Source organism: Polypterus senegalus, chromosome 17, assembly GCF_016835505.1.
Source record: "Polypterus senegalus isolate Bchr_013 chromosome 17, ASM1683550v1, whole genome shotgun sequence".
In the NCBI taxonomy this organism is placed as follows: Eukaryota; Metazoa; Chordata; class Cladistia; order Polypteriformes; family Polypteridae; genus Polypterus; species Polypterus senegalus.
In genome coordinates this window covers 84,925,439-84,952,870 of record NC_053170.1, presented here as the reverse complement: position 1 = coordinate 84,952,870, position 27,432 = coordinate 84,925,439, and the positions used below count along the sequence as shown (strand labels likewise).

The 27,432-nt window shown below is 40.8% G+C and overlaps 1 protein-coding gene across 1 annotated transcript; it reads left to right on the top strand.

Moving 5' to 3' along the window:
* coil (coilin p80) lies at nt 1–26,117 on the top strand. The gene is made up of 7 exons (XM_039740194.1): nt 1–279; nt 7,266–8,496; nt 8,580–8,669; nt 9,038–9,085; nt 10,565–10,634; nt 16,077–16,165; nt 25,792–26,117. Exons 1-7 carry the CDS (start codon nt 29–31, stop codon nt 25,873–25,875), a joined length of 1,863 nt encoding a protein of 620 aa, XP_039596128.1. The 5' UTR covers nt 1–28; the 3' UTR covers nt 25,876–26,117.
* Nucleotides 26,118–27,432: the final 1,315 nt, after the last annotated feature.

Here is a 27,432-nt window from a genome sequence, read left to right as displayed (position 1 = left end):
ATGTTGTAGGTAGACGCCGTCGAGCAGCATGGCGGCACCCTTAAACAGCATCTTGCGTGTCCGCCTGTTCTTTGACTACCCGCCGCCAGCCACGCCAGGCTGTCGTATGAACTGGCTGCTCGTGGACATGAATCGCTGCCGTGTAGTGGCTGATCTGGCGAGTATCATTCGCGACAAGTTCGAGTTCAGCCGAGGGACGCTGCTAAGCCTTTTCATCGACGAATGCTTCCTACCTCCCAGTGAGAGCGCCTGCCTGGTCCGGGACAACGACAGCATCAGGTGCGCAGACACGAGTGGGACTAACGGAGGGCACCCGTGTGTCTGCCTTCACTAGGGTTACCACTTTTAATACAAAAAAATAAGGGACGCATACTGCAGCGGGGGCCACATCCCTTGGGGGCCAAGCGCAATTTCATTCTCAAATACGGGACGATTCCGTATTTTAAAGGACGGGTGGCAACCCTAGCCTTCACGGTACTGAAAAGAACTGGGCAAGGTCGCATTTTGTAATGTACTGATAGGAAGGTGAAACCTGCTCAGTGGCGCTGCCCCGCATCAGGGATTGCTAAGTCACTATCGAACTTCTGTGAGATCTTCTTTCATTTCTCATTATGATGGTGTCGCGCCCCTCTTTAGCTGGTCATGGTTAAATTTATTTAAGCCCATTTTTAAAACTTACACTTAACTGTATTTCAAAACGGTTAGTCTTATCATACACTTCCATGCGTTGTTACATAATAGATTTGCTTTTACCTACTGTAAACTCAGTCACAAATAATATTTGTACAGTTGAGTGCCTTTTTACGTCATCCATTCGTCCACCATTATTAAGTTTTGGGGTTACAGCCTATTCTGGCATCACTAGACACAAGGCTGAATTGGGTGCCAGACTAGAACAAATGTACTTACAGACCAAAAAAAATGTGAAGTCTCCATTTGGCTTAACCTTATGTTGTCCTTCCATACCATTGTAACACTATCTCCCCCGAGGTCATCAAGCAGACTGATCCTCGCACAGAACCTTCCCATGATCTTCCATCGACCGCTCAACCCACACAAACATCTCATCCGCAGCTTATTTTATAGAGGAGGGCCACATTCCCTCAGACTCGCTGACCTTACTTTTCACAGCAAGTGTATAAAACTTGTACTCACATTGCCTTCCTAAATTGCAATCATCTTGCATATGTGCATACATGGACACATCTCAAACACAGGCCAGTTGTCACCCTGAAACAACCATAATAGCTAAATGTTGTTAAACCTCATACACGTGATCACAATGCTGCAGAACTGGCTGGTAGAGCAGCCTCTGACCTGATGCTTCCAGTCACTGCTTTCTGCAACTGTGGTGTGGTATCTGCAGCTTATTTTATAGAGGAGGGCCACATTCCCTCAGACTCGCTGACCTTACTTTTCACAGCAAGTGTATAAAACTTGTTGTACTCACATTGCCTTCCTAAATTGCAATCATCTTGCATATGTGCATACATGGACACATCTCAAACACAGGCCAGTTGTCACCCTGAAACAACCATAATAGCTAAATGTTGTTAAACCTCATACACGTGATCACAATGCTGCAGAACTGGCTGGTAGAGCAGCCTCTGACCTGATGCTTCCAGTCACTGCTTTCTGCAACTGTGGTGCACACCACACAGCAGTGGGTAGCCACCTTCACCTGGCACAAGTAACAACATGATTGCTGTAACAATGAACGGTACAGGCCTTATGAAAAACGTCAGCCAGTTAACCTTATCAACAAGCCAGCCATCACTTACAGCAGCACTGTGAACAAGTCATGTGCCAGCGTTACTTTGCCTTGAAATCAAAGAGTCATGGGTTGACCCAGGCCACCAAGCCACAACATTTGTCAGTCTCACTTTGGCATCCCAGATGACTAGTGTGTTGATAGACTGTCACTCGTCATGGATAACAGAAGTAGTGGTATTCCTGCTTATTACGTTAAAAAAACCAAAAGGCTCATGGGAGCTTTAATTGGCTTATAAGCCCATCATCATCATGGGCAAGTAAAAAAATTATGAGATCGTTAAAAGTAGTTCCTTTTGTATATGGTTGTTTGCAAAGTCTTCAAGCATCACCAAACAAGTTACATTGTTTCAAACCATTAGGCTACAAACAGGCTGTAGGGCAGGAGTGGGCAACGTCGGTCCTGGAGGGCCGTAGTGGCTGCGAGTTTTCTTTCCAACCCAATTGCTTAATTAGAAACCAGTCATTTCCAATCTCAGACCTAATTTAATTTTTTGGCTTGGTAATCTGCAACGTTAGGTTCTTGTATACAGTAATCCCTCGTTTATCGCGGGAGATAGGTTCCAAGGCCGGCCACAATAACTGAATTTCCGAGAAGCAGGGACACCATATTTATTTAATTATTTAACGTGTATTTGGACGTTTTTAAACCCTCCCTGTACTGTTTACAACCCACCCTTTACTCTATTAATAACAGGGACCTACCTAAAATTTCCTGGGGCACCTCTTCCACGGTTTCCGAAGGTGTATCCGTAGTAGTAGGAACTGGCTCTTCCTTCTTGATGTAGTAAACGGTGGATTCGTTCACGCCATATTGGCGGGCCACAGCCGCAAACGTTCTCCCTTCAACATATCCAGAAGTTTCACCTTCTCAGCGATCGTCATCATTCTTCGTTGTTGTTTAGGCTCAGCACCAGCCTTGGAAGAAGGAGCACGTCTGGGAGCCATTGCAGGGGGTGAAAATTGAAGCGAAGTTCAACACAAAGAAACCACAAAAAAATCACACACAGTACAGTGTAAAGTGAACCGCTCGGTGGGAAAGCTTGAAGCGAAATGGCCGCGACAGAGAGACAAGGGGAGGTGCTGTGGGATCTGGGCATCAGTCAAAGCACCAATCGCGGGCCCAATTAGAAAGCGGGAAGCTGTGATTTGTCGTCTCCCTCCCATGTACCAATCACAGCCTGTCTTACAACGCACTTAGTCACCGAACTTGTTTTGTTGTTCTTAGACTAGGAAATATTACTACTATATTTAAAAACCCGCAAAGTCGTGAATCCGCGAAAAGTGAACCGCGAAGTAGCGAGGGATTACTGTAGTAGATTTTTTCCATTCCAAGGATATCATCTAAATGATTTGAAGCCTAAAACAGATAATTCATTAATGTTTTATTAAGCCAAATAGTGCATGATGAGTCCACACAGGTGTAAATAAACAGGTTAGATGGGGAACTGCTGGCTCCTTTGTCATTTGCATCTTATTGCTAATAAAAAGCCATTGAATACAGTGAGTGCAGTTGTTTAAGACTGAAATAAGCAATTAAGGGTGAGGAACCTTAACAAGCGAAACCACTAAAATGAAGTATCAAAATGTCACTTGAGCAATTATTGAGTTCTCATTAAAAAAACTGGGTTGGGACAAAAACCTGCAGCCCTCCAGGACCAATGCTACCCACACCTGCTGTAGGGCAAGAGATTTAGGGCTTTTGGTACGCAGGGAGTGAGTCACATCTTTATTTTTACTGCACTTTGGTTTCTAATCATGAGAAGTGGCAACGGGCACCCTAAACTGACCTAAAACAAAAAAAGTTCTTCAGTGCAAATATATAGTATTGGCCCTCTGAAAAAAAGGACCTAAAATGGAGTCTATACATCATTTTCATCTCGTTTGAGCTTTAATGTGAGTCGTCATTTAGTTGGTTTGACTGCATTTCCCTACTTGATCAACAGTGTTGTCGTTTCCCACTGTCTCTCAAATGTTGTGGACAGATGGTTCAGAGTTGCTGTAAATTTATATAGAATTCTCCCATGAAGTTTTCTTTTATAAATCACAACTTTTGTGTGGAAAGTTGCACACACGCTTTTTATCTTAGCCTTCAGAAAGCATTTGATGAGGTGCCACATGAGATGTTGGGCATCAAACTGAAAGAAGTAGGAGTTCAGGATGTGGTGTGTAGATGACTGCAAATTTGGCTCAGACACAGGAAGCAGAATGTTGCGGTATGAGGAACCTTACCAGAATTGGTTGACGTTAAGAGTGGTTTCCAGCAGGCAGATAATCTCAAATGTGTTGAATCTTTACGGAGGGACTTGGACAGCATGCTGGCTTAGGCAGATTTATGAGAGATGAAATTGAATGTCAGTAAATGTAAAGTATTACACATACGAAGTAAAAGTGTTAGGTTTGAATACACGATGGAATCGAAAGGACACCTTATGCGAAGGATTTATAAATTGTAGTTGACTCCTCACTATCAAATTGCAGACAGTGTTCAGAAGCCAACAGAATGTCAGGTTCTGTAGTGTCTTGATGTGTAGAGTTACAAGTCCAAGGAAGTTATGGTGAAGCTTTATAACACACTGGTGAGGCCTCATCTGGAGTCCTGTGTGCAGTTTTGGTCTTCATGCTACAAAAAGGGCATAACAGCACTGGAAAAGGCCAAGAGAAGAGTGACTAAGCTCATTTCACGGCTACAGGGGATGATTTATGAGGAAAGATTAAAAAAGTGAGCCTTTTCGGTTTAAGCAAAAGAAGATTAAAAGGTGACATGATTGAAGTGTTTAAAATTATGAAGGGAATTAGTACAGTAAATCAAGACTGTTATTTTAAAATGATTTCATCAAGGACACGATTGGAAACTTGTTAATGGTGAACTTCACGCAAACATGAAGTTTTTCTTTATTTAGAGAACCCCCAGACACGTGGTATAACCTACCAAGTTGTGTGGCAGACAGTAGGACTTTAGGGACTTTCAAAACTAGACTTGATGTTATTTCAGAAGGAACAAGTGGATAGGACTTGTGAGGTTTGTTGGGCTGAATGGTCTGTCTGAATGGCTTCTCGTCTAGATTGTTGTTTTTGTGCATACACAAGTTTTATAAATCTGACTCCAGGCACTTTGAGCAGCTGTGTTGCTTGCAAATATATAACCAACAATAGAAAATGTAATAAGCTCTCCTATATTGTGAGTCCAAGGTGTTACTTGGCCATGTATGTTTTTGTTGATAGGAGATTGTTTTAAATCTAATACTAGGGGGCTTCGCCCCCTGCTCACTTTGCTCGCCAACCCCCATGTTTGGTTTTCCAGATACACACTTATACGATTTTTTTTCTTTTATAAGATTTATATTCTTTTTTCTTTGAATTGTTGCTTGTCCATTAGTTTCACTTTTATTTCAGAACTTCTGTAAAAACAATATTTGGAATCTTTCGTGTCCCAATATGCTGAATCTTTTAAATGAGGTCCGTGAGACATGTGTTTAATGACTTTTGCACCATAATTTAGGATAGGTTTCTCTGTTTGGAATTTCAGCACAGACAAAATGATCTTCATCATCAGCAGTTAAATCATTTTTTTTTGCAAAGTAACCAATAAATGCATGTGAGGTAAACCCCGTTTTTGAAATTCTCTGACGTAAACTAATTTCCTTTTGTTTGCGTCAATGCGATCGTTACTATCTTTTTTTTTGATACTGTAGCAACTGACGTAATAAAGTGTCACAAAAGTTCTATTTTAACAATCGCCGACTGCGTAACCCCAAACACAACTTTCTAGCCCCCTCTCCAACCCCTCCTCCCACGGGTCTCGCCTCCCCCTTACCGCATCAATCAGCACCCAGCTAACACTAACCCAATCTTCCGTGCTGCACTCTGCCCTCCCTCGATCGGACCCTAGAGTCACCTAAAACAAAAAAAGCTTCAGCTTGGCTGGGATGCTACAATACTTTCAACTGTTACTGCTTTCATATTCTGTACCTTTCTCTGCATGTGTATCGCGCCTTGGGTCACTTTTTTCCACGCTGCTCTTTCTTCTTTGCTGAGAGCACAGGATCTGTGTGTGCCACGTGACTTTACATGACTGAATGTTTTGCTGGCTGGCCGTGCTCCTATTTGATAAGAAGGGCATGTCTTACAAGAATCTCATGTTCCACGTCCCTGCGAGATTGCCCTGGGACAGTCTCTTGGCACCAAGTCTCATGTTTACGGTCCCCGCGAGACGCTCCGTGGCCAGTCTTTTTTGTCTCGCGGGTCTTTAAAATGTCTTTCAAGAACTTCTGAGAAGATCACGTATCGTCACCTTGCTTTTCCATTCCAGGATTTTTTTTTTATATAGAGAGATATAATCCACAACTACCATCCTAATACACGTATGGTTTCAAAAGCTGTTTCTGTGTTATACAAACATGCTGTGCTGTTGGCTTCCTTTCATAATGTCAGAAGTGTTAGGAAGCACATCTGGTTTTGGAGACGTGGTTTTAGTATTATGCACTTTGGGTGAAGGCACAAGGGCACTTTTTACAAGCTCTGTTTCTACGTTCCACTAGCACGGCTTGCTATAGCTTCCTGGCTCTAATGGCAGAAGCATATGAGCTCTGAAAGCACATTTCAGAGAAAAGAAATTAAAAAAGGCAAATTTGTCTTGGAAAACAGAATGACCACATCTAACCTAGGTTAGCTTTAGAAGATGAGTAAAAGATGTGGTCAAAGAGAGACAAGACAGGGGGAAGTGAATCCAAGAATGCCCACTTGAAGCAGTGCAAGAATTGGGCTACCTTGAAAGACTCCACATCAATCAGTACCAAGTTGTATGGTGTTCACACATTGTTTTGCTTTTGTTTTGTGCACTATTTGAATAATGCTTAATAAACATGTAACTTTCTCTGCTGCATGTTCTCATACTCTGCCTAATTATCTGGGGTTACTGATTTAAAACAAAGGCGAGGAAGTACTAAACTACAGCAGCACTCAATCCTGACAGTGTAGTAAGAGTATGGGATTTAGGGCATCCTTTTAATGTCTATGTAATAAAGAAGGGTAATAGAGTCACCCCTGCCTCGACAAAACAATCTTTATTCTGTCTTTATTCTGGTTACAGCACACCTGATTATGTGCCACTGTTCCATTTTTTTACACTCATTGTGCTGATGTACGCTGCAAACGCCCAGCAGCCCTCGGTTGATTTAAGTAAATTTGAGACTCTATGTGTTTATGATTTCTATTTCTGAATTGAGGAGTGAAATAAAATATGTTTGTGTAAAATAAGCCCATAGTAGAGCTGTAGCATTGCCTCAACTGGGAGAATTTAGCTGTTTCAAAGTCCTGTGTGTTTATTAATAGTAAACCAATAACCTTTCTGTTAGCTATATAACTTTTGTTCCCTAGTGTGTTAATACTCCTTTATTCAGTAAATGTATGTTTTGTTCTCTATTTAAATTGTGTTTATCACTCAAGACAAATTTTAAACCCAACAATAAAATGCCTTTTGTCTTTTCTCACAGGGTAAAAACTGAATGTGTTCTCCCAGAGTTAAATGGACTAGAGTCAAAGAATGAATCTCCTGTCTCACACTGGAAAAACAAAAAGAGATTCAGGACTGAAGATGAACCCTTACCTAAGACAGACATCAACAGCCACACAAAGAAGAAGAAGAGAAAACAACAACAAGAGACTCCTAGCCAAAGTCCACAGCAGGAAGTGGAGGGCCTTCCTGACTGCAGCCGAAAAAAGAGAGACAGAAAGAAGAAAGAATCAGCATCTGAAGAATCAGAGGTTCAGCTCAAGCAGAAGAAAAAAGATAAAGTTTACAAAGATGACCTGGTCATTTCAAATAAAGATAAAAAGAACAAATGTAAGACTTTGCCTGTCTTTTATGGTTTAAAGCCTCCAAAGTTATCTTCTGTCCTTAAAAAGACAAGCGTAAAACAAACTGCTCAGTCAGATTCTGAGTCCAGTACCTCCAGTGACACGGCAGAGGATGAATTGCCTACTGCTGCAACCAGCTTAAAAAGTTTCAAAGGTCAGTCATTATCTGGCTTGGGAGACGGCACCGTGAATAAATCTGCAACATCCAAACAGGCATCGTCTACTTTTAAGCTTGGAGTCACCAGAGAAGGTAGACAGTCCTCTGATTTAACCACTGCTAAACAGACCCAGAAGGTGGCTGCGTCATCTGGAACGAAACATGTAGCTACCAGTCAAACAAAGTCTTCTAGCACTAATAGCAGCTCAGAAGATACAGAAATAGCAACCAAAAAGCCAGCCCTGGAAAAGATGCAGAAGGTGGCTGCTGCATCATCTGGAATGAAGCCAGCAGCAACCAGTCAAACAAAGTGTTCTAGCACCGATAGCAGCTCAGAGGATACAGAAATGGTGACCAAAAAGCCAGCCCTGGAACAGATGCAGAAGAGGGCTGCTGCATCATCTGGTCAAACAAAGTCTTCTAGCTCAACTAGCAACTCAAAGGATACAGAAATGGTTACCAAAAAGCTAGTGCCAACTTTGGGGCCAAGCCTCCCTGGTGTGGGTCGATCCATCCCACTTAACATTGGTAGGGGCAGTGGTCGATTTGATAACCAGTTCTCTTGGAGGGGTTCTGGTGGGCATGGACAGAGAGGGGGCAGAGGGAGAGCAAAGGCAGGTGCTGGAAACCATTCATTTTACAACTATGAGGGCAACACGCTTCAGGAGCAGCAAAAAGATGTTTTGTCAAATAAGTCTGTCATACGTGAGGTGCGCTCATTTTAGATACAGATTTTGTGCTGTAATATATTTGCAGGCTGAAAAATGACTTAAGATGCATTTTTATTTAACAGAACCCTCCAGCAGAAGAACCCAAGAAAGATTATACCAGCCTGCCTCTTCTTGCAGCTCCACCACAAATTGGGCAGAGGATAGCCTTCAAGGTGATGCAGAATTATTTCATTTTAAAATGAATGTTTCAGTGGTATAAAAGGATTTTATTTGTTAGTAAGATAAATGAATACTACTTATTTTAAGGCTTTCAAATCAATCAAACAAGTGCGTGAGTAAAATTTAATTGTTAAGAGCATTCAAAGGAGTCCCTGAGGGCGTACTGTTTGAGAGCTCAGATCTCTTTTTTGTTTGACACAGCAGAGCTATAGACATAAGGCTTTACTGTGTAATTGTTTGTGAATTATTTATTATTCTTTACTGCTTGTAGCAAGTAATGCTTGTAACAAACACTAATCTTTACAGGTGATTTACATTGTAAAGCTAAACTCTTTTGTCTTTTTCACTATTTCTTCTTTAGCTTCTAGAACTGACAGAAAATTACACCCCAGAAGTGTCTGATTACAAGGTAAGCTACAACCACTGAGCAGGTTTATCCATTATCCAACCCGCTATATCCTAACTACAGTGTCACAGGGGTCTGCTGGAGCCAATCCCAGCCAACACAGGGCGCAAGGCAGGAAACAAACCCCGGGCAGGGTGCGCACACTCACACACGAAGCGCACACTAGGGACAATTTAGAATCGCCGATGCACCTAACCTTCATTTCTTTGGACTGTGGGAGGAAACCCACACAGACACGGGGAGAACACGCAAACTCCACACAGGGAGGACCCGGGAAGCGAACCCGGGTCTCCTAACTGCGAGGCAGCAGCGCTACCCACCGTGCCGCCCGAGCAGGTTTATTCAGTAAATAAAGCCACTTCATTTTGTGTAAAGTTGTGACATCAATTCCTTGTTTCATTGTATGGATTATGTTTCCTACAGCGTGTTTATTTTTAACATAGAATACAGCCTTAGTACAGCAATGAAATAAATACATTTTAGAGTAAGTGGGCATCTGCTGTGACCCAAGATTTTACATAGTTGTGGCGAGGAATCCTTGTTATTTATAAAACATGTGTAGATTTCATGCTGTTTCCTGGATGGCCTGCAAACCATGTGTTGTGCACCCCTGCTCACTTTAAACAATAGTTTGTTGGTTATTTTAAATAAATACATTGATTTGCATAGTTTAGATGAAGAGTGGAGACTAGGAACAGAACGTTGTGCAAGTTTCTTTAATTATACTTCCTTTTAGAATTGATAACCCACAGGTCTAGAGGTCTTGGGTTTGAATCCTGGCTCTAGCATTGTGTTCTGCAATCTGCACATTTTGCAGGTGCCTGTTTGTTTTCCCTCTGGATGCCCAGCTCTCCTGTGTACTGTATATGCATGAGTGTGCCCTCCATTAGTCTGGCACTTTATCCAGAGGTGATCCTGACTTATTGAGATGTTATGAGAATGGGATCTGGCTGTACAAGCAGGTTTGATAGTGGATGGCTGGATACATTTACTTAGCAACTGTGTAGTCCAGACTGATTTAGAATTTATATCACATAGGTACAATTGTTTTGTTTTTTTTTTGCAGTTAGAACACTGCCATGTTATGTCAATTACTCAAGGTGGCATACTAAGTTAGAGCTGGCAAATGAGCAAGCAGAGATCCAGTTTATTGTTCAAAGCTTTATCTATGTGAGGTGCACAGCTGTATGTTTACCAGAAAAGTAATAAAGGTACCCATTTGTCCTCTTCTTTCATTTCTGTCTGCCTGCACGCCACTGTTCAGATACCTTCAGAAGGTCTCACCAACAGATACAGTGATTTGTTTTTAGTTTTACAAGCTCGTATCTGCTTAACTGAAATATTTTCTCTCCTCTTCCACCAGCTCTCCCTTTTCAATTTCCCTTTGATAAATTGTTCTTATACTATTTGTATTGTAGAAATACACTTCTCTTGTACTTTACAGTTTAGCAAATATAACCTTGGCACCCTTGTTATCTGCAGGAAGGAAAAATTATTAGCTATGACCAGACTACTAGTCAAGTGGAACTGGAGGTTCTGACTAGTCCTGCAGGTAAGGTTGCTTATGTTTATGCAACAGAGTGCACATTGTTAAATATTGTAATGTAAAAATAAGTAACCTTTAACGCATTTGTTAAATATCTGTGCCACAAGAACATTAAAGTCCATAGGCTTTTGTTTTTAAACTGCATGTGGCTGGTTAAAGTCATCCAACTCAAAGCTTATTTAATCACATATGATAACTATATTACAAACTAGCTGTATTACCTTGGTTACCTTTCATAAGATAATGTTAGTGTTTGGTTAATTGGGCGTATCAGAAGCACTGCGTAACTTAAGTACTTTTTCTGTGTAAAATATATAGGGTTTTATTACCAAGGGCTAATATTATTGGCAGGCAGTATACAGGGTGGTCCAGATCGTCTGGATGACTTTGATTTATGCGGGGACAATTCCAGTTCGGTGCAAAGACAATTATTCATGTCGTCAGTTCTCACACTTCTCGATGGTCCGGGATTTTTCGGGTGATTTGCTATGTACAGTAATAAGCTTAATAAGTTATAGCGTAATGAAAATTGAATAATTAGATCTGGACCACCCTATAGTGTAGTGGTTAAGGCTTTGAACCCCAACTTCAGACCCTGAGGTTGTAAGTTCAAATCCTGCTACTGACACTGTGTGACCATGAGCAAGTCACGTCACCTGTCTGTACTCCAATCGGAAAAACTAAAGAAGTGTTACTAATTGTATCTCAGATATTTTAAGTTGTATTGGATAAAGACAGCAGTTATATCAAAAGTAATAATGTTATAAGTTTGTTGGTGCTGCTTACTCTTGAACATGCTGTATACAATCGTTCATGAGTAAAGTATTCTTGCATTAGATCAGTTCCTAGTGACCTTGGCTTTTGTTGGTGGTCATTGCAAAACACAGTCTTACAGGAAAGTGTATTCTATTGAATTGAAATGGGTAATCAATAGGAATAACGTGAAATTGGAGTATATCGTTATTAGTTGTTTACCATTTTCATTTGCTTATGTTGTTTCCTCAAATACAGCATTTATTTTCATGTTTTTCTTCAGTGGTATGTATTCACCCTTTAAAGTGCACAGATGTTAATATATATGTAAAGCAGTGCTTAAAGTGAATATACAATGGTGTGAAAAACTATTTGCCCCCTTCCTGATTTCTTATTCTTTTGCATGTTTGTCACACAAAATGTTTCTGATCATCAAACACATTTAACCATTAGTCAAATATAACACAAGTAAACACAAAATGCAGTTTTTAAATGATGGTTTTATTATTTAGGGAGAAAAAATCCAAACCTACATGGCCCTGTGTGAAAAAGTAATTGCCCCCTTGTTAAAAAATCACCTAACTGTGGTGTATCACACCTGAGTTCAATTTCCGTAGCCACCCCCAGGCCTGATTACTGCCACACTTGTTTCAATCAAGAAATCACTTAAATAGGAGCTGCCTGACACAGAGAAGTAGACCAAAAGCACCTCAAAAGCTAGACATCATGCCAAGATCCAAAGAAATTCAGGAACAAATGAGAACAGAAGTAATTGAGATCTATCAGTCTGGTAAAGGTTATAAAGCCATTTCTAAAGCTTTGGGACTCCAGAGAACCACAATGAGAGCCATTATCCACAAATGGCAAAAACATGGAACAGTGGTGAACCTTCCCAGGAGTGGCCGGCCGACCAAAATTACCCCAAGAGCGCAGAGACGACTCATCCGAGAGGTCACAAAGACCCCAGGACAACGTCTAAAGAACTGCAGGCCTCACTTGCCTCAATTAAGGTCAGTGTTCACGACTCCACCATAAGAAAGAGACTGGGCAAAAACGGCCTGCATGGCAGATTTCCAAGATGCAAACCACTGTTAAGCAAAAAGAACATTAGGGCTCGTCTCAATTTTGCTAGGAAACATCTCAATGATTGCCAAGACTTTTGGGAAAATACCTTGTGGACTGATGAGACAAAAGTTGAACTTTTTGGAAGGCAAATGTCCCGTTACATCTGGCGTAAAAGGAACACAGCATTTCAGAAAAAGAACATCATACCAACAGTAAAATATGGTGGTGGTAGTGTGATGGTCTGGGGTTGTTTTGCTGCTTCAGGACCTGGAAGCCTTGCTGTGATAGATGGAACCATGAATTCTACTGTCTACCAAAAAATCCTGAAGGAGAATGTCCGGCCATCTGTTCGTCAACTCAAGCTGAAGTGATCTTGGGTGCTGCAACAGGACAATGACCCAAAACACACCAGCAAATCCACCTCTGAATGGCTGAAGAAAAACAAAATGAAGACTTTGGAGTGGCCTAGTCAAAGTCCTGACCTGAATCCAATTGAGATGCTATGGCATGACCTTAAAAAAGCGGTTCATGCTAGAAAACCCTCAAATAAAGCTGAATTACAACAATTCTGCCAAGATGAGTGGGCCAAAATTCCTCCAGAGCGCTGTAAAAGACTCACTGCAAGTTATCATAAAACGCTTGATTGCAGTTATTGCTGCTAAGGGTGGCCCAACCAGTTATTAGGTTCAGGGGGCAATTACTTTTTCACACAGGGCCATGTAGGTTTGGATTTTTTCTCCCTAAATAATAAAACCATCATTTAAAACTGCATTTTGTGTTTACTTGTGTTATATTTGACTAATGGTTAAATGTGTTTGATGATCAGAAACATTTTGTGTGACAAACATGCAAAAGAATAAGAAATCAGGAAGGGGGCAAATAGTTTTTCACACCACTGTACGTAAGTGCCAGTACCCTATGTGTTATACTGATGTATTAACAAGAAGAGTGATGAGTACCTTCGAGCACTGCGACACAATTTCTGTGGTTGCACCATTAGAAATTCAGGTGTCACGATCTAACAGCTGTGTTTTGGGGGCATTGCTTGATTTAAACGCTGCTGTCAAAAACCTTTGAGGAGAGCTTCGTCTTTTGTGTTATCAGCGCTGCAACAGACAGCATGAAATGGATAACCATGATGAGAGGCAGTATACTAGAAAACATTGCCATTATGCATTTTAGAGTGCTGGTAATCAAAAGCAAAAAATTGAGAAGTACCAGACCACAAAGAATTTTGGAAACGGTGAGGCATCATGGAGGCAAGGTTTACATGTAAATGTAAACTATTTCTGAGGTTGGGGGTTTCAAAGTCCATAGATGCAAATGTATATTACGATTGAGTAGCTCATGGGGAAACCCATTAAGCTTAAATTTACGAAGTCAATATAGGGGCATTTCTAGAATATGCAGCTACCAAGGTCTTAGCCAACTCATGAGCTGTGTGGGGGTGGGTTTCCTTTGGGCTTTCATGTTAGTCTATAGAATGGTGTGACATTGATCAGGGCTATATTGTATATGATAGACAAAAGGATCAGGGGCTTACTGCTATATTGTGTATAATCAAGAAAAAGACTGGGACTGGGCGCAGCAGATCAGGGACTTAAACCACTAAAGCCCCTACCCACCTTCTGACACTACTGCGTTACTTCTAGTTGGTCTTGGATCGGAGGACACCACTTCCGTCTCACTCCTTTTTTCTTCTAACAAAGTGACACCTATTCACAGCCTTGGCACCTAACATCAGCAGTCCAGGTTTATAGCACACTTGCTAAACTTTGAACTTTTTTATCTTACTTGAGCTTCATCCAATTTTCTCCTTCCACTTCCTTTTTCCTGTCCATGACACTGCCTCTTCTTTAGCTGTTTGTCAATTGCTTCTGCTCTGTCTTTCATTTGGATAAAGCACACTTGCAGCACAGGTTGTGCAAGTTAGCATAATATTAATAAATATCAACAATTAAAAAAAAAAAAACAAGCGTTGGCTAACTTTCTTATTTCTATAACATCACCACATTTCAATCAAATTAGTCAGTGTTTTTGAGATTTTGGGGTATTTAGGTTTTTTTGTTGGGAGGGATTTTTACCCGTAAACATTTATGTATCGAAATGTTATTTCTTAGTGGATACTTAGTGCCCCAGATGTACCATCTGCTAAATTGAAGCTTTTAACTAATGAGAAATAGTTTTTGTTAATGAGTGAGTGAATCGGTTTTTCATTTTATATACAGGGTGAGTCAAAATTATGTTAACATTTGAATGGCGGAAACAATTTATTCACAAAACATACTGCATATGCGCAAGATGATTTACAGGAATGTCTCAACCTATTTGCCATCATGTATAACACATGTACCATATGTGGCACATAAATTGTACAGAAAAATTGTATACAAGTATATACATAGCAGTACCATTAGTGTTAACATAATTTTGATTCACCCTGTGTGTGTGATATGTATGTATATGTGTGTGTATGATACACTACCTGCCAAATAATACAAAGAGTACACGACACGTGTTTCGCCATAATTGGGGCTCACCAGGTGTACACACCTTTGCTTCCCCTTATGGGGTTCAAACCTCGGACATCAGCACCAGAGGCAAAGCCTCTGACGTTGAGCCATGGCAGCTGGTTGGCCTATTTGACAGAGTGAAGATCGGAGCATTACATTCATACGTCTGCTCACAATCTGATTACTTGGATGGTTACCTACCAGGTGTAACACTTGTGGGTGGAGCACTAGATGGCAGCAGCCCAGGGTTGCAGCGGCGCCTCAGATTCCCACAGGGCTCCATGGGAGTTGGAGTTTGGCACAGCCCTGTTGGTTTCCGTGGGGGTCTCCAGGGGAAGCTACAGAGCCGTACTTTGGGTTTCCACCACAACTGGGAGTTCTTCTAGATAATGTGCAGCATAAAAGGAGCCACATGCAGAATTATAGAGAGAAGAGACAAAGTGCTGTTTTATTGACTGTTCTGGTGTTTTATATTATGCTGTGAAGATAGGAATCTTGGGAAATGTTCCCCACAGCTAAAATAAACGTGTGTTGTGCTGCACGTTTTCCTTGTGCCTGTTTTGTTGGGTGTTTGGGGAGCTAGTGCAGTTAGATATATCTGCTAGATAGATATATAAGTGAAGGTCTGTTGTACAATTTGCTATTTGTAGCTAAAAATCCACAAAGGGAGAAAATGAGTCACATATCTTAAAATAGTTTTTATTCTTAAGTTTTCAACCTCTACCACAAGTCACCATCAGTGGAAACTAATTAGACATAGAGGAATCAAATATATAGCAAACGAGGAAGGGGTTGGGGGGTGTTGGTCATTAAGTCTTATTTAATATGTGGATGTTCTTCTTTTCAAGCCTGCATATGCTGGGTTCATGTCTAAGTGTCTGTTAATTGCGTTTTCGGTTGACAGCCACTAGCTCTGCTAGCTCTCTGGCACTACACACACACACAGATTAATACAAGATGGTTGGTCATTCCTTCACAATGCAATGATCATACAGTGGTCTCTAGTGCTTGATTCTATTTTAGCTAAGAAACACCTTGGCACAACCGGTAATTTTGCCTTTTTCACTCACATCTCTACTTCTGTGTGCTTGTATGATAAAGAGTCTTGTCTACTCAGTTTCAGCAGAGCCTGGAAAATTTGATCTTGTTTACCACACTCCAGACGGGGCTGAAGTGGTAGAGTATGCGGTATCAAGAAGCTCCAAGGTAATTCAACATTCTTTTTTCTTTACAAGGTGAAGTTTTGTAACTACTTGATTGACTAATTTGGGAAGTTTACAAATGCACATTTTAAATACAGTAACAGTATTTTAACTATTATGCGTCTATTAAATATACTCAATTCAAAAAAGGAGAGACTATTTTGGCCTGTATCGTTTTTTTAAATTATGTGTAATTTGTTTGGAGAGTAGTGATAAATAAGGTGTAAGGTTCTGTTTACATAGATTGAACAGATCTGCCTTTCACTCTAAAGTACTGAGCACACTGTTTTCATTGTTAATAACTCAACTTATGATTTTTATCTAGTAGTTTATTTGCAAGAAAGTATGTATGCATGCAGTCAGTAATCATTAAGTACTGTTTTACTGTTAGCGCCTATAAGATGTAAAATAAATGATAAAATCGTCTACCATGACTGTTATTCACAATTCTTTCACGACAGATAGGTTTTAGTACTGCTCAACCCTAGCAGTGATTCTGTAAATCCTGCAATTACTCGGAACGAATAAAGCAGTGCAGGCAACTAAACTAAGTAAAACATTTTGGATTACTGTACTTGTGAAGGATGCTCCATTCAGGACTTTATAGGGCGGATACTGATCACCAATTTCAGGTTACTGGAATTGGCCGACGCCATTTTTTTTTATTTTTTTTATTATTTTTTAACATAACCAGACATATAAAAACCTTATGTTCTGTATTAAAGTGTTAACCATTGTATCTTTACAATTAAACTGTAGGCAGCTGTAGGTGTTACTTGTTCATTTTTAGCAACAAAATATATTTCTATAGGCTTATTGTTCAGTGATCATAAAAATACTCAAAGAAATAAAATCCCCTGCTAATAATAGTTTTATAAATTAGTAAAAATGTTACCAACATGTTTTCAGTAATACAAATTTCATAAAAAGAAAATAAAATGATTTTCGTGATATCAAGGCACAATTCTAATAAAATGTTTTTAAGATGTTTTTCAAGAAGATACAAGACTAACATGCTTTACAAGTGAAACAAACAAATTTGGCTCTTAAGCTAACAAGCCTATTGTGTACTAAGCAGCGAGGACAAATTCTTCTTTCTTTGTTTTGTTTTTTCAACACAACACAAGCTCACTCACAGTCCATGCTCAGCCAGTTAGTTAAAGCAATCGTTCCTAAACTCGGTCCCGGGGACCCCATGTGGCTGCAGGTTTTTGTTCCAACCAGATTCACATTAAGTGATAATAATTGATCTCATTCAGTTAGCTGGTCTTTTTTTTCTCTTCTTTTATTCTGCATTCAGAAAAGCACAGCAATATACTTTTTAAATTATAACATATTTAGAAATATATTTCTGTTTTTTTTCCCTATAACTTTAAATGCCTAATTTCTTTGTTGTTTTCCTATTATTTTTCCCTTATTCTGTGTATTTTGCTCCCTTCATTGTATCCTAATAGTGACAGTTAAAAACAAGTAAAGCACACACCCTGGCAAACAACACTAAATGATGAAAGGCTGCATCTGCTTTAGAATCAGACCCACTAATTAGTCAATAATGGAAAAGCAGAATGGATTTCAGGATAAACATTAAAAAAAACACATTATCTACATATAACTGCTTAATTTTTATGAAAATGTATTAACACACTTATTTTTGTAATTTATTCATTGACCCCAAAATATAGAAACTGGGAAATTACAACTTACTTAATTAAGCTAGGTGTCCAATTAAAAAAAAAAAACCTGCAGCCCCAAGGGGTTCTCCATGACTAAGTTTGAGGACAATTGAACACATCTGAACTCATTAAAGCAGCATCTATATATATAATTCACTAAGGCAAGACACCCATGGAAAGCACGCCGGAAGGGGCATGGATTCACTAAGCTGCCGACAAGTGAGACGCCAATGGCGCACGCAGGAAGGAGCCACTGCCACCAACTCTAAGACCATTGGATACGACGACAACTCGCAGAACCACGCCCACCAACTCGGAAGCGACGACACAGGAAAAACGGCTCATTTATGTTCGTCTGTCGTAGAGGTCACATGCAGCTCTGAGCCACGTTGACTGTTCATAGAGGCGTGTTTCTCGCGGAAGTGAATCGCTATATGCAGCGTGTAAAACAGTTTGCGAGAGGTATCCCATGGGATCCTTAACAATCCTTTACAACTGAGGTTAAAACCCAATAAAGGAAGCAGTCTTTAAAAACCAAAAAGCCCTGTGCCTCTGTTTCATTACCGTCTCAAGTGCTTCACCAATGCAGGCCCTGCAACAGTCGAGAAGCTCTCACGGCACCTGACCTTCTCTGTGCCTGACCGGTTCACACAGAGGCACCACGTGACCAGGAGGTGTATATGCTTCGACAACGAGGGTGGACGCGGCAGGACTATCTAAGAAGAAGCATGTTTGTCATGGATGTAAATCGATGTATGCCACGTGTAAAACAGTTTGTTTGTTGCGGATGTGAATCGTTGTATGCAGCGTGTAAAACAGTTTGTCGCAGATGTGAAGCGCTTTATGCGGCGCGTAGAGCAGTTTGCGAGGGGTTTCCCATGGTCTTACAGTTGGTGGTCGGGTCTCTGTCAGTTGCTCTTGCGACCGGGCACATGACCAGGCAGTGTGTATACTTCGAGTGTGAGGGTGGACAGTACCATCTAAGAAAAATCATGTCGCGGATGTGAATCGCTGTATGCAGTGTGTAAAACAGTTTGTCGCAGATGTGAAGCGCTTTATGCGGCGCATAGAGCAGTTTGCGAGGGGTATCCCATTGTCTTACAGTTGGTGGGCGGGTCTCTGTCAGTTGCTCTTGCGAGCAGGCACATGACCAGGCAGTGTGTGTGCTTCGAGAGCGTGAGTGGACGCGACAGCACCATCTAAGAAGATTCATATTTGTCACGGATGTGAATCGCTGTATGCAGCGTGTAAAACAATTTGTCGAGAATGTGAATCGCTGTATGCAGCATGTAAAACGTTGTACTGTATGTTGTCCTCTCCAGAGTTACATCTTTTCATTCACCTACAGTCGTATACACAATGAAGTAAGCAGTCTTTAAAAACCGAGTTTTGGTTATGACGCATGACCGCGTGCACCATAGCAAACTGTTTTACACGCTACATACAGCAATTCGCATCCGTGACAAACATGCGTCTTCTTAGATGGTCCTGCACTTTGTACACACCCACCTCGCTACCACCGTGGTCGGGTGTCTTGGTTGATTATATATAGAAAGGCAGCCAAAACCGCACAGAGCAATGAAAAATCTATGTGAGTCACAGGTGCATCTGGACTGTGCAAAGACGACAACGACTCGAGTGACAAGTTGGAGGTGGGCACATGAGCAGGCAGTGCATACTGGACGAGAAATTCGCATGACGGAGGGAGCGAGTGGACTTCCTTCTCCTCTCCTCCCGTTCCACCCTCCACGCCTGAGCGCCCCACGGACGATTGTGTGTTGGTTCATTCCGTGCATTGTTACAATGTTGCTTTTCTTGCTGATTTATTACATTACCGATTTTTCAAATGTTAATTTTCTCCCTGTGCATAAAAATCATTAAAAAAACATCCTGATTATGTGGCGTATGGTACGTTGGCTAGTCTCTTTTAATTTCACTCAAGCAAATTATTCCAGGGACTACTTTATTTCTACTTCAGGTTAAACTGGACAACATATACATCTGCCTTTCTTTTCCATCCACAAGACAACTCATCAGATTCCCTTTCTCAGTTTATTACTCCACATTTTTTAATGTAAAAGCCAATACTCCGGCCTCTTCTCTCTCTCTCTCTCCTAAAGTCTGCCTAGCTGCTCTCTGTTTAAAGGAATTTGCGGCAACAAAAATACACAATCACTTTCTCAATTACCATAATAAGTTCCATAAAGCATACTATGATTATATTACTGCACTGCCTGGAAAAGCACATGCTGAAAAAAAGTTTTTTTTTTTTTTTTAAATTTGAGACCAATTTACCAATGATCGATCAAGTCATTTAGAGTGAAAGGCTGAGTTAGATCAGCAACCAATCAATCAAAGCATCAATACTATTTAAATATTGTACTAATTAATATACTGTGCATCCGGAAAGTATTCACAGCGCATCACTTTTTTTACATTTTGTTATGTTACAGCCTTATTCTGAAATGGTGATGAGTAGTGCCTGGTTTCCTCCAAACGTGACGCCTGGCATTCACACCAAAGAGTTCAATCTTTGTCTCATCAGACCAGAGGATTTTGTTTCTCATGGTCTGAGGGTCCTTCAGGTGCCTTTTGGCAAACTCCAGGCGGGCTGCCATGTGCCTTTTACTAAGGAGTGGCTTCCGTCTGGCCACTCTACCATACAGGCCTGATTGGTGGATTGCTGCAGAGATGGTTGTCCTTCTGGAAGGTTCTCCTCTCTCCACAGAGGACCTCTGGAGCTCTGACAGAGTGACCATCGGGTTCTTGGTCACCTCCCTGACTAAGGCCTTTCTCCCCCGATCGCTCAGTTTAGATGGCCGGCCAGCTCTAGGAAGAGTCCTGGTGGTTTCGAACTTCTTCCACTTACTGATGATGGAGGCCACTGTGCTCATTGGGACCTTCAAAGCAGCAGAAATTTTTCTGTAACCTTCCCCAGATTTGTGCCTCGAGACAATCCTGTCTCGGAGGTCTACAGACAATTCCTTTGACTTCATGCTTGGTTTGTGCTCTGACATGAACTGTCAACTGTGGGACCTTCTATAGACAGGTGTGTGCCTTTCCAAATCATGTCCAGTCAACTGAATTTACCACAGGTGGACTCCAATGAAGCTGCAGAAACATCTCAAGGATGATCAGGTGACACAGGATGCACCTGAGCTCAATTTGGAGCTTCATGGCAAAGGCTGTGAATACTTATGTATGTGTGCTTTCTCAATTTTTTTATTTTTAATAAATTTGCAAAAATCTCAAGTAAACTTTTTTCACGTTGTCATTATGGGGTGTTGTGTGTGGAATGCTGAGGAAAAAAATGAATTTAATCCATTTTGGAATAAGGCTGTAACATAACAAAATGTGGAGAAAGTTATGCGCTGTGAATACTTTCCGGATGCACTGTATATTAATTACACCGCATGTACCAACTTTTATAAACCTCTTTGATGGCCGCACTCCAGCCTCTTTCAGCCTTCCAGTTTCACAATATGCTTTATGAACGCAGGTTTACATTGTCAATCAAGGGATACATATAAACACACTGTGTAGACTCCAGGCTAGTAGAAAGTATGCATGATATGCATTACAAGTAAATGCACATCAGAATTTGAAATTAATACTTAGTGAATTGCTTCAAGACATTTTCATCAAGGATTTGCTCCCAATGTCTACTATGTAACCTCCATACACACAACTTTTTGACTGATCTGCTTATTTTGACCTATATTGTGAAGAGTGTGTACTCCAGCCAATGTTAGTACTCTACTATTCCATTTAAGGCTGATATAATAGATGATACAGGAGTACTTAGCAATTTATTTTACAAAGTCAGTCATTTTCTAATCTGCTCAAACCAGACCAGGGTCACTTGGGGTGTACTGGAGCCTATCCCAGCTAGAACAGGGAACAAGGCCGGAACAAACCCTGGACAGGGCACTAGTCCATCGCATGCTAAACACACACACACACTAGGGGTAATTTAGGACCACCAATTCATCTAATCTGCATGGTTTTGGACTGTGGGAGAAAACCCATGTAGATGCAGGGACAACATGCAAACTCCACGCCGCAAGAACACAGGTCAGGAACCCTGGCCTCCTTACTGCAAGGCAGCAGTGAACCACTGTGCCACCCTACCGCCCATATTTTACTAAATAAATAATAAAAGTATAAGAGAGTTTTTTTTTTAAATTGCATAAAATGTGACTGAGACAAACAATATTCTTAAAATGTTTGCAGTGAAGCTATGAAGTGGTAACTGCTTTCTTTGAATTTGTTGGCCTTATCTTGCTAAATGCTATAAAAAGCATACATCTATAATGTTCAGTTAGGGCCAATAGTACAAACCGGATTCCAAAAAAGTTGGGACACTATACAAATCGTGGATAAAAACTGAATGCAATGATGTGGAGGTGCCAACTTCTAATATTTTATTCAGAATAGAACATAAATCACGGAACAAAAGTTTAAACTGAGAAAATGTATCATTTTAAGGGAAAAATATGTTGATTCAGAATTTCATGGTGTCAACAAATCCCAAAAAAGTTGGGACAAGGCCATTTTCACCACTGTGTGGCATCTCCCCTTCTTCTTACAACACTCAACAGACGTCTGGGGACCGAGGAGACCAGTTTCTCAAGTTTAGAAATAGGAATGCTCTCCCATTCTTGTCTAATACAGGCCTCTAACTGTTCAATCGTCTTGGGCCTTCTTTGTCGCACCTTCCTCTTTATGATGCGCCAAATGTTCTCTATAGGTGAAAGATCTGGACTGCAGACTGGCCATTTCAGTACCCGGATCCTTCTCCTATGCAGCCATGATGTTGTGATTGATGCAGAATGTGGTCTGGCATTATCTTGTTGAAAAATGCAGGGTCTTCCCTGAAAGAGATGACGTCTGGATGGGAGCATATGTTGTTCTAGAACCTGAATATATTTTTCTGCATTGATGGTGCCTTTCCAGACATGCAAGCTGCCCATGCCACACGCACTCATGCAACCCCATACCATCAGAGATGCAGGCTTCTGAACTGAGCGTTGATAACAACTTGGGTTGTCCTTGTCCTCTTTGGTCCGGATGACATGGCGTCCCAGATTTCCAAAAGAACTTGAATCGTGACTCGTCTGACCACAGAACAGTCTTCCATTTTGCCACACTCCATTTTAAATGATCCCTGGCCCAGTGACAACGCCTGAGCTTGTGGATCTTGCTTAGAAATGGCTTCTTCTTTGCACTGTAGAGTTTCAGCTGGCAGCGGCTGATGGCACGGTGGATTGTGTTCACTGACAATGGTTTCTGGAAGTATTCCTGAGCCCATTCTGTGATTTCCTTTACAGTAGCATTCCTGTTTGTGGTGCAGTGTCGTTTAAGGGCCCGGAGATCACGGGCATCCAGTATGGTTTTACGGCCTTGACCCTTACGCACAGAGATTGTTCCAGATTCTCTGAATCTTCGGATGATGTTATGCACAGTTGATGATGATAGATGCAAAGTCTTTGCAATTTTTTGCTGGGTAACACCTTTCTGATATTGCTCCACTATCTTTCTGCGCAACATTGTGGGAATTGGTGATCCTCTACCCATCTTGGCTTCTGAGAGACACTGCCACTCTGAGAAGCTCTTTTTATACCCAATCATGTTGCCAATTGACCTAATTAGTGTTTATTGGTCTTCCAGCTCTTCGTTATGCTCAAATTTACTTTTTCCAGCCTCTTATTGCTACTTGTCCCAACTTTTTGGGATTTGTTGACACCGTGAAATTTTGAATCAACATATTTTTCCTTTAAAATGATACATTTACTCGGATTAAACGTTTGATCTGTCATCTACGTTCTATTACAAATAAAATATTGACATTTGCCATCTCCACATCATTGCATTCAGTTTTTATTCACAATTTGTTTAGTGTCCCAACTTTTTTGGAATCCGGTTTGTATACCCTTTAATGTTTCTTTCTACATATTCTATTTTCACAAAAGCACTGTTAGAAATGAACAGAAAAAGCATTGCTATTTCTCTACTGGTAGTCACCATTCCAAGGTTACTTTTTAGTATTACTGACAATTTTTGAAAATATTTATTAAAACCTTTTATGTCAGTTATCACCTTATATAATACGCTACCGTGGCTGTTTGTTTGTCTGTCTGTCCAGGATTTTAAATCACCTGTAGCTTGCAAACCGTTTCACCTATTGACTTGAAATTTGGCACACATTTACTACATGACCTCTACTATCCGCTTTCGGGGTGATGATTTTTATTACTCCTTTTATTTTTATTTTATTGTAGAATCAACTCTCGGCAGCGCACAGCAGGGCAGCCGTGTGGCACGTGCGTGCGTGCATCGTTCTCATTCCCTACCACCTTCGCAGTCACTTCCCCTACCTCTTCATATCTTTAATCATTCTTGAGGCAGATTGTGGCACTTAAGTGAAAAATTAAGAGAAACGTACTAATTGCAACACAAAAACTAACTTAATCAGTTTTAACGCGAAAAGATGCCGACAAAAGAAGAGAAGCAGCGGGCCGCTAGGGTGGAGAAAAGAAGAGCTGCTCAGGAAGCAGTAAGCACATCAACCTCTGAGCAAGCGAATGCTAAACGTACAGAGAAAGAGGAGGAATGCTCAAGTCAAGTGTATTCACTGCACGATATCGTTACTGGTGTTGTATACAGGGTGGGCCATTTATATGGATACACCTTAATAAAATGGGAATGGTTGGTGATATTAACTTCCTGTTTGTGGCACATTAGTATATGTGGGGGGGGGGGGACTTTTCAAGATGGGTGGTGACCATGGTGGCCATTTGAAAGTCGGCCATTTTGGATCCAACTTTTGTTTTTTCAATAGGAAGAGGGTCATGTGACACATCAAACTTATTGGGAATTCCACAAGAAAAACAATGGTGTGCTTGGTTTTAACGTAACTTTATTCTTTCATGAGTTATTTACAAGTTTCTGACCACTTATAAAATGTGTTCAATGTGCTGCCCATTGTGTTGGATGGTCAATGCAACCCTCTTCTCCCTCTCGTAAACTGAGGGTCCTGTTCCAATTTTTGTTTTGCCCATTCTGCAAATTCAGTGCGCCGATCTGGGTCATCCTCGTTGAGATGCTGCAGTAGCTGGAGTTTGTAAGGGTGCCATTTGTGAGTAGGTAATATCCGCCGAAGGGATGTTCGACTAATGCCACTCTCCAGTGACATGCGGCGAGTGCTACGCTGTGGGCTCTTGCTGAATGAAGCTAGGACAGCCACTGATGTTTCTTCATTAGTGACAGTTTTCACGCGTCCACATTTTGGCAAATCCAACACTGAACCAGTTTCACGAAACTTAGCAAGCAGTTTGCTAACTGTAGCATGGGAGATGGGTGGTCTCGTAGGGTGTCTTGCATTGAAATCTGCTGCAATGACCCAGTTACTGCGTTCACCAGACATCAACACAATTTCTATCCGCTCCTCACGTGTTAACCTCTGCGACGTCAATGGCTGTAAACAAAGAGAAACTTGTAAATAACTCATGAAAGAATAAAGTTACGTTAAAACCAAGCACACCATTGTTTTTCTTGTGAAATTCCCAATAAGTTTGATGTGTCACATGACCCTCTTATTGAAAAAACAAAAGTTGGATTCAAAATGGCCGACTTCAAAATGGCCACCATGGTCAACACCCATCTTGAAAAGTTTCCCCCCTCACATATACTAATGTGCCACAAACAGGAAGTTAATATCACCAACCATTCCCATTTTATTAAGGTGTATCCATATAAATGGCCCACCCTGTAATTCACATTAAGTGTCCTTTTGTACCTGTAGAAAGTGTAACATGGTCATATGTTAATAATGTGCTTAAATATCAAAGAAAAGTCAAATAAAGAATAAACAATGCAAAATAATGTTTGGGGTAATGTCACCTAATCTGATGCTTATTTACAATATTTTATTCTTTTTTTTTTTTTTACATGTAAGATAACAGAACGGTGGAGTTCACTGATTGAGCCTCGTCTGATTACCGAATCCACCCAAGCAGCCACAAGCAGTGGTCCGGCATGAAGGTGCATTTTGCTGATTCTGTACTGTGAAAGCGGACTGTAAACTTTTAATTATACTGCGGTGACCAGTTTGACACTGTTGGTAAAAGTCATCTTTTTTTTTTTTTTATCATTTAATGTTGTGAATGTTACCAAATGTTCTCTTTTTGTATTATTTAAAGTTGGATACATTGGTTTTATTGCTGTACAGTTTTCTTTTGCCATATTAAAGTTTTTTTTCCCCCACTTTCTTCTCTTTCTGCACTATTATTCATTCTTGGCAGATCCTCACCCACTGCTACTTTTTGAATCTTATTTAAGTAACTAATTTATTTAAATGCCAGTTATGTGGTTGTGAAAACTTGCATTGCTAACATCAAATATATTTTTGAATGAAAGAAGTTAAAAGTGTAGTAGTCAGCTAAAGGTGTTACACATGATCATTTGATTGCTGTTTCCTGGAATGTATTTTTCCTTTACATATAAATAGATATGGAGCTGCTTCTTTTTATTTTTATAGATGACTTATTGTGTTTTTTTTTTATATTCTAAAATCAGGCTTGGTAAAAAAAAAAAAGGTGCATCCAGGCAGGATTACATTGAGGTCAGTCAAGATTCTGGAGTAGTTGTAGTGTGCATTTCACCCAGTATGCACTTCAAGGTTAAGAAGTTTAAAGTGGCATTTACGTATACTGCACTCCCAAACCACCTCAACTGGCTCTTGGTCAGGAGAAGCAGTGGTTCTTCTCTAAAATTGCCTCATATTGCTCAGCTACTCGGACTATCACACTAATTGAGCCAAAAACTCTCATTTTAACTGCTTACACCCTTAATATAATTCTTTCAGTCACTGCCCAGAGCTCAGAACACAGGTTAGGACGTGAATTTAGACAGACTGATACATTGAAAGTTTACTTTGAAGACTTCTGCTTCACCACTACAATCTTGTACAACATTCTTAAAACTGCTGCCTTTTCACCAGTTTGTTGGCCAGTCTCACAATCACCTCTTACCTCACTTGTGGTCAAGACCCCGAGGTACTAGAACACTTCTAGGTCTGCAAAGCACACGTAGACTTTTAAAGTGTTCAAAGCCGTTGACCCCTCAGACATCTGTGCAAGGACAAAGACTTGATCTAGTGGTCATTTGTCAGGATGGAATCTGCATTATTCCTCCCAGATCTGAGGTTCATTTATCAGAGTCTTCAGTCAGAAACAGTCTAGTTTCTTTCCTAGACAGGCTGAGGAGTCTGATCCCGCCATGGTTAGAACACTTGCTTTCAGAATTTTTGATTGAATCGCAATACTTCCCTTCAGCCTTACCACTACTACCACTTACCACACCTCAACCAAAGCTTCCAGCATTGTCTCCTTTCTCTAAAAGGGGTAACCACCAGGTTTATGGGTTTCTTAAGATACTAGATGCTGACTATGTTCTATCACTCTGTGGTAGAGAGTGTGGGGATTTTTGCAGCTGTGTGTTGGGGCAGTGGGCTGAAGACAGCTGAGGCCAACAGGCTGAACAAACTGATTAAAAAGGCTGGTTCTGTCCTGGGTGTCAGGCTGGAGAACCAGGCAGA